This window comes from Calidris pugnax, unplaced genomic scaffold (genome assembly GCF_001431845.1).
Source record: "Calidris pugnax isolate Ruff unplaced genomic scaffold, ASM143184v1 scaffold27, whole genome shotgun sequence".
NCBI lineage: Eukaryota > Metazoa > Chordata > Aves > Charadriiformes > Scolopacidae > Calidris > Calidris pugnax.
Window position 1 is genome coordinate 7,311,207 of NW_015090893.1, and position 13,046 is coordinate 7,324,252.

Here is a 13,046-nt window from a genome sequence, read left to right on the forward strand (position 1 = left end):
AGGGAGGGATATGATGCTGGCTCAGATGACTGTGATACAATGCTTTCTTTTTTCCTCCAAATCCCCCCACCCGCTTTAGGAAGATAGATAATGGAGAACAGCAAATGTAAATGAAGAGAGTACACAGAGAAGCTCTTTTACCAACCAGATTTTTAAAATTAAATCTTTATCTAAGAAGCGCGTCTAGACAGGCATCTATTTTAATTACATGCAAAGCAGAATAGTACATGAATACTTCATTAGTAAAAAGACTTGTCATCTTTGAACCCTGATGTAATGTTTCTTGGAAGCTGTTACCTTCTTGCAATATTAGATCCAAGTTTTACGGAGTGATACAGAAGTGGCAGTACATATGGTATTGCTAACATGACAGCTACCCAGCATTAATACATAATTGACTTTCTCTATCAAACTTGATTTGAATAAGGAACGACTCAGCAATGAATCGGTCTGTTCTAGAGTTTGTATCTTGGCTTTCCTTGCAGGCTTTTGCCACGGGGAAACTTGTCATAAAGGATGCCATGACTGGGTGACTGGTTAACCAGCCTCTGAACCCATGGTTGTGGTTAAAATTCACCATTTTCTTGCATTGTTTAGTTCCTAGTTGTTATTCCAAGTCGTGGTGTAGTAACTGGCTGTCCTTAGCCACGTTGTGGGTCACAGGTGCCTACCAGCCCCATGGGTGTCTTAGTTGTCTGCCACAACCAGAGGAGATGAAAAGCCAATGAGCCACACAGACTTGTAGGTGTTTGTGCTCTAGTAAAACTGTATTAAGGACAAATTACCTCTGTTCTGTAACTTATACGGCTGTCCAGTTTTAATCTTTCTGGTGTAGGTCCCTGATTTCTCTGGCAGATGAGCACGATGGGACTGCAGATCCCAGTTCTTCTGACAGGATTGCCACTGCTGCTGTTGGCATTAGTGAGGATTTTTAAGAGGAATTTTGAGGGTGTTGGTTCATGACCCTGAGTCCCCCTTTCCCGCGAGTGTACTCCTTCCCAAATCATTCTCTATCCCCACCCGTCCCTCCTCCCCCGGCAGAGAATCCCTCTCCTCTCCCTGCCCTGCTCTCCCCTCCAGCTCAGCGGGGGCACCAAGGGATGCACACCCACTAACTGCAGCCAAAATGTGGAGAAAAGTGGCTTGCTTATCCAGTGCAGAAATTTCTGTCTTTCAGAAGGCTGTGTTAATTATCTTTCACCTTCAGCCTTGTTAATTAGTGCTAATGAATTAACTGATGCTGATGCTCCGCTATGATAAAGGGAGCGGATGAGCGTGCCCAGCAATGCAACTTGCATGTCTGCATCAAAATAAATTTTCCCAAAATAAACACCCCTTCCTCTGCCTCCCTGAAATCCACCTCAAAACAAAAGGTTTCTGACAAACCTAGGCATGCAGGCAGGTTGGCTTTCACTTACAGCACACGGACAGACGTACCTCAGACTGGGTGACGATGGCACATCCCTCTTAGCCAGCAGATCACTGCAGAAGGAGCTGCACAAACCCCTTGTCTAGTTTCGCTGTTCAGATGCATCTCGGTTCCTCTGACTCAAGCGATGTCATCTTGGAGCACAGGCTTCTCTCCCTGCCATTCTCCTGCCCTCTGCTTTCTGTAGGTGGCAGGCGCTGCCGAGGTGGCGATGGGGGTTTGGGTTTTCCTGCCCTGTGCCAGCCTGCAGGCCTGAGCTGCAAAACTGGTTTTAAGAATGCTTTACTCGTGAAGATTGCCAGATTGCTTCAGAAACCTGCCCCACGCTGGAGATGTGCTTATTTTGAAGCAGGGTGACTTAAATACGCCTTGGGGGGATCTCTTTGGCTCGGTACTCTGACTGAGATTTGCTATTTAAAGTTTTATTACAGCAAAAGCAGCTAGTTAGGATCACTCAGGTTAGAAAGGACCTCAAGAGTCCATGGAGTCCAACCCTCTGCTGTAGGCAAGCATGTCTCGGGTTATTGCCTTACAGAGCCTTTTCAAACAGCTGAACGTATGTTATTTTACCAGCGATCTTGGAGCCTGGGTGAGCTGGGTTTTCTGAAGAACATCCAAGCGAGGAGGCGAGCATGAGCAGTGCAATAGCTGATTCAGTGAACGAGCTAGTTCTTCTGCCAAGGAACGGGATGGGAGGATTACAAAGGCAGTAGCAGAGTGTCTTAATTTTCTCTTTCTTTCCCGTGTTGTAATGCACTAAGCCCAATTCCAGTCTGCCTTGTGCCAGTTGCCGCGAGCGGGAGTGAGCTGGTCCCCGCTCACCAAGCAGCTCCTGAAGCACTGGGATCTCCTGCTGGCTCTGAGAGTTGTTCTCCTTTGTGGAATTGAGCCAGGCTGATAATGTTCCCGTAATGGAAGAGCTATTTTTCAGTGAATTTGAAATGAGAATTATTAAATGCTTAACACTTATTATCTACAAAACCCATTCTTTAAGGAGCTGGAGTAAGTTCTTTATTAGAAAGGGAGGCTGAAGATGAGAGCAGAGCTGTGTTGTGGCAGCAGTTGTGCTGTGCCTGAGCAGACAAGCTCATACCTTTATAAAGGCTTTGTACAGTAGCTTTATGGCAGTTTAAATTTGCATATCCCATCGAAGTTCAGTGTGGAAGAAGCACGGGGAGGGGGCTTATATATATGGTTTATTATCAAGTGCTTCATCCACACCATTAATGATTATAGCCCCCTTATTGTTCTCTGTACGTGGTGCAAGGCACAGGCTTGCACGAGCACTCCCACGCTTTGCCCTCCAGAAAATGGAAGAGCTACAGTTGTTAACTGCAGCATTAAGCCCTTTCAGTCATTATTAAGTTATACGAGGTTTAATGTGAAAGAGCTTTTTTTTCTATTGCCTCCTCCCCGTTTGCGATGGCCGTAGGTGAGCTGGAACAAAGCACTTGGCGTGTTTGTACTTGTTTGTCTCAATCCTGGGCAAAGTCACCCTTCACCACTTTCGTGTGCTGTTGACGTCAGTACATGGGTTTTTTCTTATAAGATCCTGTGTTTCCCAGCCGTGACCTGGAATCAGCGACTAATAAAGATGAAGAGATAGTTCAGGTTTTCTGCCTCAGTCGTTGCTCTCTAGGAATTGTTGTACTGCAGGACCCAGCAGACGACCCACTTGTTTTGTGATGCTTGTAATGAGTTTCGGGCGTTAGTGACCTATATCGGATTTAAACCACTAGTCTACAGGTGAAAGCTCTACTATTGCCAATTTATTCAGCAATCCAGGCTCAACTTGGGTTTGGAATGGAGCTTTTCAGTAAGAAAAACAAATGAACCAGCTGTTCCTTGGGCATATGTGTTATACGCAGACACTTAAGCTCCTTAAATTAGCTAGTCTCATTGCAATGCTAGATTTTGTTTTGTGTTGTCTTAATTTTTCTTCCTGCAGCAAGTCTGTCTGGGGGAAGGGAAGAAGAGATGGAAATCTGCTCAGTTTTTAAGTTCTGGGCGTTTCTGAGCAATCCTCCTCAAAACTGCTCAAAATCTTAAAGACATAGGAGGCACATCATGAACAGAATACAAGAAATTTGCTGCTTGTTCTAAACAGAATGGTACACAGCTTTAAAGAAATGCCAGAATGCCATTAAAATACATTAAAACTTCTAATGTTTTTGAATTGGCAAGGTCATGTATGCCTGATTTCTGCAAAAGTTTATCTTTGTGTCATTTGGGTCTCTTAAATTACTAGTCCTTTCACGTGCAAAAGGACAAGTCAGTCCAAACTCTGAGCTGCTTAGGCGTGGAAGCAGTATCTCAACCAGTCATTTTTGGTGTTTTCCTTTACCAATCCAGAGGAGTATCTCCATCCTAATAATCTCAGTAAAACAAAAGTTTGATAGCCCGCAGGGCAATTCATTTCAGAATGTTCCGATTCTGTATGCTTGACAATCATGGCTGCTTATTTTTCCTCTTGAAACTCTCAAGCTGTCTCCTACCTGGATAGCAACCAACAAGAAGCTCTGCCTCACAGCTTCTTCCAGAATTCCCCGGTCTCCAAGCTCCAACCTTTTTGAAATATTAAAATAATCTCATCTGCTGTGGTTCTAGCATTGTATCTTCTGTCTGACTCAAATCAAGCCTATAAAATTTAACTCCATAACTGTGTTGCAGCATTGGTACTGAACGACTCTAGAGCTTGCTTGACATTGTAAGTCTTTGACTGGGAAATCTCAGAGTAATGAGTTGGCCAGTGAGATCCTCGAAGCTCTCCTTAGGTCACGTGCTGTGGCACCATAATTCTGAATGATAGAAAGTTGGAGAGGATTAGGGTTTGGGTGGATAGGTTTGTTGGTTGGTTCTGTCATTGGCTTTCCTCAACGGCTTTCCTCAAAATCCTCACGATGCTACCAGGATATTTTGTGTCTGAGCTTATTAAAGCCATATCAACATGTAGATGAGTATTTAAATACACAAAGAATATGCAAGTATATGAAGCTTAATTTGGCCTCTCCTCAATATTATTGTAAGACCTTTTCATAGCATTTTGGTCTTTCAGGTACCGTACAGAATCTTCCAGCTTAGACCTGCATGCCTGCCAACCACCCTCACTGCTGCTTCCTTCCTGAAATCTGCCCCTTTTTCCCAGTTTTGTTGTATGGTCCAGCAGCGGAAACTCAAAGTACCATCTTGTCCTCTAGGTTTTGGCATCTGAACCTGGTCTGGTTGCCTGATGCCACGTCCAGCTGCAGCATCCGTGGCAGGAGGGGGAAAAAGGGAAGGGGAGACCTGTCCAAGGGGGCTGCGGGACCCCCAGAGGGCTCGGGGCGCCCAGCTGCCAAACCTCTGTTTGCCTTGCTTTTTCCTTCTCCGGTTTGAGGGAGGCTGCATCCTTCCTATGCCGTAACTGGCTGGTGAGGACCCTTGTTGCCTAGGTAACAGGGAAACCTAAAAAAAAAAAAAAAAAAAAAAGAATTTTTTTTTTTCTTTTTTTTCCTCTGTGTTTTCTCATAAAAGCTTGACATTCTTTTAGTGCCCCTTCCTGCTGAATAACTTTTGTGGCCCAAGCTGATCTATCTTGCGGGAAGGATCTGGAACGTGCTTTTCAATTATAGCAGCAAAATTACGAAGGGTTTTGTAGTTGGGATGTTTGATTTCCTGCCTGCGTCGCGCTGCGTAAGGGACACTGCAGCGAGTGCCTCGGTGAGGAGCTGCCGTCTGGCTGGTGAGATAGGCCTCGCCGTGTTGGCTGTGGGTAATTCAGCCACTTTCTCTCTTCCTCTCCGATAACTCACGTTTGTCTGTGTCACTTAAAATAGCTCCAGACTCAGTCAGCCATCGTTTCCCTTCTGAACTCCGACTAACACGACACCCCTTCACCTTTGAGTTTGTTGCCACTTGCAACATCTCGAAGGTCATAGCAGAGCCTGACCCTCTCCAAAGAGTCTCCAGAGAGACGCTCTCTTGTTTGTAAAGCCCAGCGGGAGTTAGCTGGCTGAGGAGGACCAAGCTGTGGGCACAGAGCTCCATGTCTCTTTGGAGGTGAGGACCAACTCCTGGTCACCACCTTGGAGGACTAGGCTTTGTGTGCACAGCTCCACACCCCTTTGGAGGTGAGGACCAACTCCTGACCACCATCTTGGAGCTCCGTCTTGGCCTCCAGCAGGCATGGTGTGCCAGGAAGAAGGTGATGCCCTCTTAAGTCTTCTGTTTGCAATAGTTGTCTTCTGTGCTTTAAGCAATATATCCAGGCTTGAAAGCCATTGAGTGGTAGGTAATAGGACTTGAGAGTCTTAGGGATGTTTTTGCCAGTACAAGTGGAGGAACGGGATTACTGGTGAGGTTTATGGTAACTCGTTGTTACGTTAACAATTTAGCATAAAATGTTTCTCAGCCTGGAATGGGATTGTGTGGTTGTTATTGGCAAGAGGTTTCCTCTACTCTTTTTTGTTTTTTCCTTAAAAGACAGACCTCCAAGTTAGCTGCTGTTTCAGAGGATTTTTTTAATATTGCTTATCTGATGATGATTAAGCAATCCAGTGTTTATAGCATATGCTTTGACCTTGATGTTAGTTCAGCTGGGCAAGGATATAAATGATGAAGAAATTCCTCAGCAAGCTTACCCCATTGTACTTAAAATTAACTCTTCGGTACGCTATTCCAAAATAGGAACTTTTAAAGAAAGATGCAAGTTTAGCTGCTCTGGCTAAATTTGAAGGCTGCTAAAGTTTGGATTTTTCTTTTTCTTTTTTTCATCTTAGCAGTAAACTACATCTACTTGTTTCTATGAACTGTGATCCAGAATTTAGTACTGTGACATTTACAAAATCGATCAGTTGTACAGAATGAAATGAACATTGTAAAACAAAACTGAAGTGTGGGGACTTCAGGCCTTAGTCTGTAAATCACAGACAAACTACCAAGAACAGTATGGATCCAATATGGTTTTGATAAAAGCCAGTTTGCTCTGAGATTCATAAATGATATGAGACTGTAATGAGCGGTATAATGATTTTTTCTTGATTTCCTTTTTTATTTTGTTTTCTCAGTAAATCTCAGGGCTCAGCAGCCTTGGTACTACCTGTACAAACAGGAAAGCCTCCCAAAGCAGCTGCACCTAAAACATTGATCTTTTAGCCAAAGATTTCCTCTGTGTGTTTTCATCAAAACAAATTAGCCTTAAAAAAGGGGAGCTTTATTTAAAAGAAAGAAGATTTCCAGCACAAGGTGCTGTTGTCACAATGGGCTAAGTGACAAGGTATATCCTCAAGTTATCATTTTATATTGCAGTAATTTTGCTGATCAAATGAAAAAGTTTAAGATAACTGACTGTCAGCGTGAAAAACCCACCCGTAGTCTCTAAGCAGGAGCAGTTGGGTGTTGTGTGCAGAACTGCCGAGTCAAAGAGTTTTTTAAATATTCTGTAGCTCAAGGACTTGGCTCCTCTTCAAACATTTCCAACTACAAAAGGATGGGTAATCTCGCAAGCGAATGTGCCCCCTCTAGGGGCAAAAATGTGGAAATTTGTTATAGCAGGTAAATTCAAAACAGGAGAAGCATTTGCTTTGGAATGTATCTGCGGTTTTTTAGCCGCTGCTGTGATTTAGGATGCAGCTTCCTCAGCATCTCGGTTTCCCGGCTCAGCGCACAAGGCGATGTGTGCTGTGTGCCCCAGGGCTCACTTTCTTGAAATATCTTTATAAAGTGTGTCTCATACTGTGAAAAAGTCAGCTTGTATTTGTTACTTTAGTAAGTGTTATAATTCTTGAGCTGTTCTCTGTGTGTTGAACCGTTTTGGGAAGAAGGAATGCCGTACACAAGGCAGCACACCGCTGCGCAGTCGTCTTTAACACAAACACCCAGATTATCCCGAGGAACCTTTTGGGAGTCTGGGGAAATAAAATCACTCCTGCAACCTCAGGTCTTTGACTAGGGGAGTTACAGATGCTGTGCAAATGTGAGGTGGTGCCGCGTGTCGCTGCTCTGGCGGTGACACCGCTCTCTGTACGGAGCCGCCGAGTGGTCTGACGTGGGTGGTCGTGTTTGTTTGTTCTGGCAGCGATCACTAAAACGAGTCCTACATGAAACCCTTTCAGCAATTTTTGAATGCTTGAGAAGTTAAAAAATCTTTCTCTCACAGTGGTCTTTTGCCTTTGGTCTTTGCCATTTTGCCTTTTCAGAGCTCGGATTCAGGACCGTGGAATTCATCCAAGTAGCATTTTCTGGGTGCACACGCGCTGCCGGTGAAATATTCCTTTTTTAAATGACACATGGGGAGAACATCCTCCTCCCTCATCTCTTCCTTCCTGCTGCTTTTGAAGTTTATCCCGGTGTATCTGGAGGGAGGGGTGCATTTGGCTTTTAGGGGGTGCTTTTAAATCAACCCCAAGTTTCCATATGAAAACAAGGTGAAGCAAATGTTAATGAAAACTTCAGATTTTTTGTATCAATCCTTACTTCAGACTTCATTGCTCAGATGGTTTAACACCAGGATCAGCGCTTCTGAGCATGACTGCTCCAATGTTAAATGTGTAATGAATTCATACTCATTTTTTTTCCCCTCTTATCTCCTAAAGGTGCTCTTACAGAGTGTTACGATGAACTGGGCAACCGGTACCAGCTTCCCGTCTACTGCCTCGCCCCACCTATCAACATGATAGAGGAGAAGGGCGACCTGGAGACTCTGGATATTCCTGATCCCCCACCCAATTCAGGGCACGAATGTCAGCTTCGTTTGCGCCTGTCCACAGGCAAAGACCTCAAACTCATGGTCCGCAGCATGGACACGGTGTACCACATGAAGAGGCGGCTGCACGCGGTGGAGGGAGTGGAGCCGGGCAGCCAGCGCTGGTTCTTCTCGGGCAGGCCGCTGGCAGACAAAATGAAACTGGAGGAGCTGAAAATCCCAAAGGACTACGTGGTGCAAGTCATCGTGAGCCAGCCCTTAGCAAATCCCACCCCGGTGGAAAACTGATTTCTGCTTGTTCGTTGATTCTTCTTTCCTCCGTCTCTGTCATGGGGTTTGTTTTCACTGCCCACTCTCTTCTGTCGGTTTGTCCTGCTAATGGATTGGTTCCAAGAAATGACCAGCAAAAATTCCATCTGTGATGGAGATCTGCAAAAACAAAATATAAAAACGTAAACTGGGCTTTGGGGGTTGCCTGATCTCGTACTTAACACAACAGCAGGCAGCACAGGGCAAGGGCAAAGGAAGGGGAAGGGAAAAGGGAGGAGGGGAAAGGAAGGAGGGAAGAGACTGTAGTTCACTTAATACAAAAATGTAATGATTCTTAAAACTGTAGGTGGTGTTGTGATCCATAGAGCCAGAGCAAGAGAGAGCACTTTTATTTAAGAAAAAAAAATATTAAATTAATCAATTTCTAAATGTTCATATCAGCACCACGTACAGTTGATGCAAGAATGGCAGCTGCCCTGGGGAGGTCCCACGCTGCGTGTTCATGGGGGTCCTGGCTGGTGTGACCTGACTCTCCTGCTTTGCCCAGGCACGGAGCGGGGCTGGGGGCTCGGTCTCTGTCCCCCGTGGGCAGCTCCTGGCGATGCTCAGACCAAGCAATTGTACATTCCAAGATGGCAACGCAGTCCTGTGCCATTGCTGGCTCCCGAGCTGGGAAGGCAGCCCGCCGGAGCCTTAGGCAATAACTTAGTCAATGTATACTCTCACGTACTGTACTGTAAACTTACTTGCTACAAGACTGACTTAGCCCGAAGTTTACTGGCTCACTGGCACCTGAGGACTTGCCTGCCAAGTTACTGTATGTCACTCAGATCGTTAAGAGGCTTTTATCAGGCTTAGCTAAGGGGGGTGATGCGCTGGTCTGCGGTGGGTGCATCACCGTTGTCAAATGGCACCAGTGTCACACGTCCAGGGTAAACTGCAGTTGCACCCAGATGCAGTGGATTGCAACTCTGCCTGCTTGGATCCTAGAGGGCACAAAGGTGAGAAAAAGGTGAGGAGGACCCCACAGCACACGGCTTTCAGCTTTTCGTGTGAGTGTCATTTGAAGCGGCAGCCAGTCCTCTAGCTCTGGTGAGTCTCCAGCCAGGACAACTGGAGGTATTCTCACCAACATGCACCCGTGGCCCAGAGCATGACACTGGTTTCACAGCCAGTGCTTTCCCTTCAGAATATAAGAGGAGCCCTTTTGGCAAACGACAAATCCTTTTGTAGTCTCAAAAATTTGAATCGGAGCGTATTTTGAGGGGGGGAATCTAATTTCTTATTCCCTCAGTTAGCGATGCTCTCTCTGTTCCGTTGGCTGCTCTGCACCCCTTTCCGTAATGCCTTTGCTTGAGATCAAATGCCCTGTTCCTTTTAAACATGATCTCTAGTTTGCTTGACTTTTTTCAGCCATCACTGAAATGACTTCACTTCTTCCAAAGTCAAATGTGCTATTCAGCTATGAATAGCCTATTTTTATTGGTTTCTGTCTTCCCACTCTGAGTCAATGGTCTAAAGCTACAGTTGTCCCAGCTCTATCTCGTCTGCTGGTGAAACTGGTGGGTTACACTGACAGTTTTAAACTTACTACTTTTGTCCCTTCATTAATTCCACTGAACTGGGTTTCTTGGACTCGAAGGGAGTTCTTGCTCTGTGAGCATCAGCGTAGAGCCAGGACGAGCAGAGGTCACTCGTGCAGCATCTCGAGTCTTTCCCAGCAGGTGGAAGCAGGCGCAGGATTTACATTGATGGTCGGAAAACAGATCCACGTTCTATATGCATTTCCCACCCTTCCCCAGATAAATACAGCTTGCTTTTTGGTCCCTGTGTTGTATTAAGCCCGTGGTTTTCTGAGAGCTCCTTTAGCCCCAGTTTGGTGCAGGATGACTGAAGTGCAGTGGCAGAGCTGCGTAAAGGAAAATTAGTTCCCTGTTCTCATAAGCACCAAAGTGACTTGGTTTTCTTTTTTTCTTTTTAAAGATTAAATCGAAGCTGATAAATACTAATCTATAACAAAAGTTTTCTATTGTGGAGTTTTTTTAGGACATATCATTTACTATACTGGGTTTTCACAGCCACATCTTTTGCATTCCAGAGGGGGGAAAAAATATTTGATACAGAAACAACTCAAAAAAACTCAGATTTTCACTGGGCAAAGGATGGTTTTATGCCAGGAAGACACTACTTGTCTCATAAGGCGTAACGTACATCTCTGTATAAATGATCTTTACGATGTCATTTCCCTGCAGTCCTTCCTGGGTGGGGGGAAATCGTGATGGATTAAGGAGGAGCAAACCAGGGTGACAGTTCTGTAACTGTGAACACTAAAACACTACTTTTTTTTGTAGTATATGTTTTGTTGATTATTTTTTTTTCTTTTTCTAGTTTCAGTCAGGTAATTGTCACCATGTTCTGTTTTTGAGACTACAGTGTGTAGGAGCTGGGAAAGCTGCTTCTTTCCCTCTCCCCCCTCTTAGTCGGAAAAGATTCAGTTTTATTATGCCGTAATAGGTGACCATGTTTTATATTAATTGCTTTTATGTCGGGGAGCAAGGTGATGATCTGAAGGCCGTGTTGTGAGTGGGCTTTCCATAGAGCAGAGAATTGGTTCATGAAAATAATTTTTCTCTAACAGCCTCCCCCCTCCTACCCTTTAAGCACATATCTAAAACTGAAGAAATTCAATGGTAAAATGCTGTTATAGGCAAAAGTGAGGACTTTTCAACCTCTTCTGTATAAAATGACAGATGTGCTGAGCACATACCGTGCTGGAAACAAATTCTACAAGATTTGTATTAGGAACAAATTCTAAGTTTCAAAATATATCTATATGTAAAAAGCATGTTGACCAACATATCCCCTGTGTCTGACTAGAGGTTGCAATATACGTTGAGAGAACTGTCATTTCTGTCACTGAAATGCCTTGTCTTTGTCATAGGAGGTGGTTTTTGGTGCAAAGGCCAGTGTGGGAAGCCAGGCTGTGGCTCCCGTGGGACTCGTGCGGGTTCCCGGGGCAGAGCCAGGCTCCCGGTGTGCCCGGAGGAGGATGGAGGGACGGAGGAAGGCTCATTGGTTGCAGAGCAGAGTAGTCACGGCTGAAGTGAGACTAACAAAGCACTAAAGCACTGTTCAGCTGGCAGCCCCAGGACCCGTGCGGGTCTCTGTGGCCAACACCAGTGGCTGCTCATGGTGGGGATGGCTAGGAGCCCGCTGGGCTCTGGTGTGCCAGCTGGTGTGCTACCCCCTGCCCTGCCGTGCCTTGGGTGTAGTTGAAGCGATGCAACAGGTTTTGTAACGCACACGGCCGTGAGCTGCAATGCCAAGTACAGACAAGTGAGAAATAGTAATATTTCTGTTATTATTATTTGTTAGACCCTTCATCCCTTTGTGTCATTCCTGATTAGCTCTGCCTGTGAACTGGTGCCGGTAGATAAGGTTTTTTACCACGTTAGTGACAGGTCTGTTTGACGTGATTCAGATTTTTATACACTTTATCGTTGCTTCTGCCTGACCCAGAAGTAATAACCTGGTGAAAGTCCACGCTCCAGAACAGCTCGAAAGGCAGAGAGGCAGGAACACACACGTAGTCTGCTGGGGAGAGGGAGCTCCAGAAACCCCTCAGATGCTGTAGGCACGTTGCTCAGTGCGCTGCAGAAGGTCGTCTTCCAAAGCTGCTCCTTCAGAGCATCCAGCTCCTAACGGTTTCATTGACTTCCTTGGCTCTTTGTGCATCACAGTTTATTGGTGTCCTCTGCCGAAAACACAGCTCGGAATAGCTGCACTGCAAGAACTTTGTAGTTTTCAGAAACCCTTTGCTTCTCTGGATCTGGGAAGTATTTTTGAAAATTAAATGATGCGAGTCAGCAGTGTTATGAGTTGGGTTTTTTAATAGACTCCCAATCCTAAAAGTAGTAGTAACAACAACAACAAAAAAACCTCGCCCCAGGAGCAACCAAACAAAACTCAGCTCCTCTTTGCTTTTCACAGAAAGTTCCAAAGTTGCTTTGGGGAGGAGAGGAAAAGGGTTCACTGGAGCGACAAGGGAACACACGGCAACGTGGGTAACCCTGGTGAAGCAGATGGCCGGTTGATAAATATTGCTGTAGTGTGACATGCTTCTGCATATATATCCATTGTTAGTAAATAATGTAAAAACTTTTGAAAAACTATTAAAAAAAGCCTATCTTAGTTTGTTACAATGGTGGGATGCTTTTAGCCATGGAGTTTTGAAAGCATTTTAGCCGTGTAAGTGTTGACGAATTGAATGCTGTACGTTTCTCCAATTCTGTCTTCTTCAGAAGCATTAAGTGGTAGCTACATTTCTGACTCTTGATCTGTATTTTACAAACTCTTTTCTATGTCACTGTAAATACATCCAAGGCCCTGCACCTTATGCAGAGAATGTTTACATTTAAAAAAAAAAAAAAAGATTTTGTTGGCTTTTTCACTGCGCTGCTCAGATCCTGTTACGTTGAAATGAAAGTAGTCTCTGTTAGAAAAAAAGGGGCTTTTTTTTCCTTTGCCCTTCACCACTTCCCCTGTCATTCTGGCTCCCCCCTGGCTGATGGCTGGCAGCTCTTGGACAGCTTGTGCTCTCCTGGAGTAGGGTGTAAGAGGTATTTGAGAGAAAGGTGGTTTTGAAAACTTGCTTGGTGGGGGGGT

General features: G+C 45.0%; 1 protein-coding gene across 1 annotated transcript in view; it reads left to right on the forward strand.

Moving 5' to 3' along the window:
- The window catches only part of UBTD2 (ubiquitin domain containing 2), a 59,203-nt gene extending 46,372 nt beyond the window's left edge, over positions 1-12,831 (forward strand). The window contains exon 3 of the mRNA XM_014948207.1: positions 8,002-12,831. Within this exon, the coding sequence (XP_014803693.1) occupies positions 8,002-8,399 (398 nt within the window). The 3' untranslated portion in view covers positions 8,400-12,831. The remainder of the gene's footprint in view (positions 1-8,001) is intronic.
- Positions 12,832-13,046: the final 215 nt, after the last annotated feature.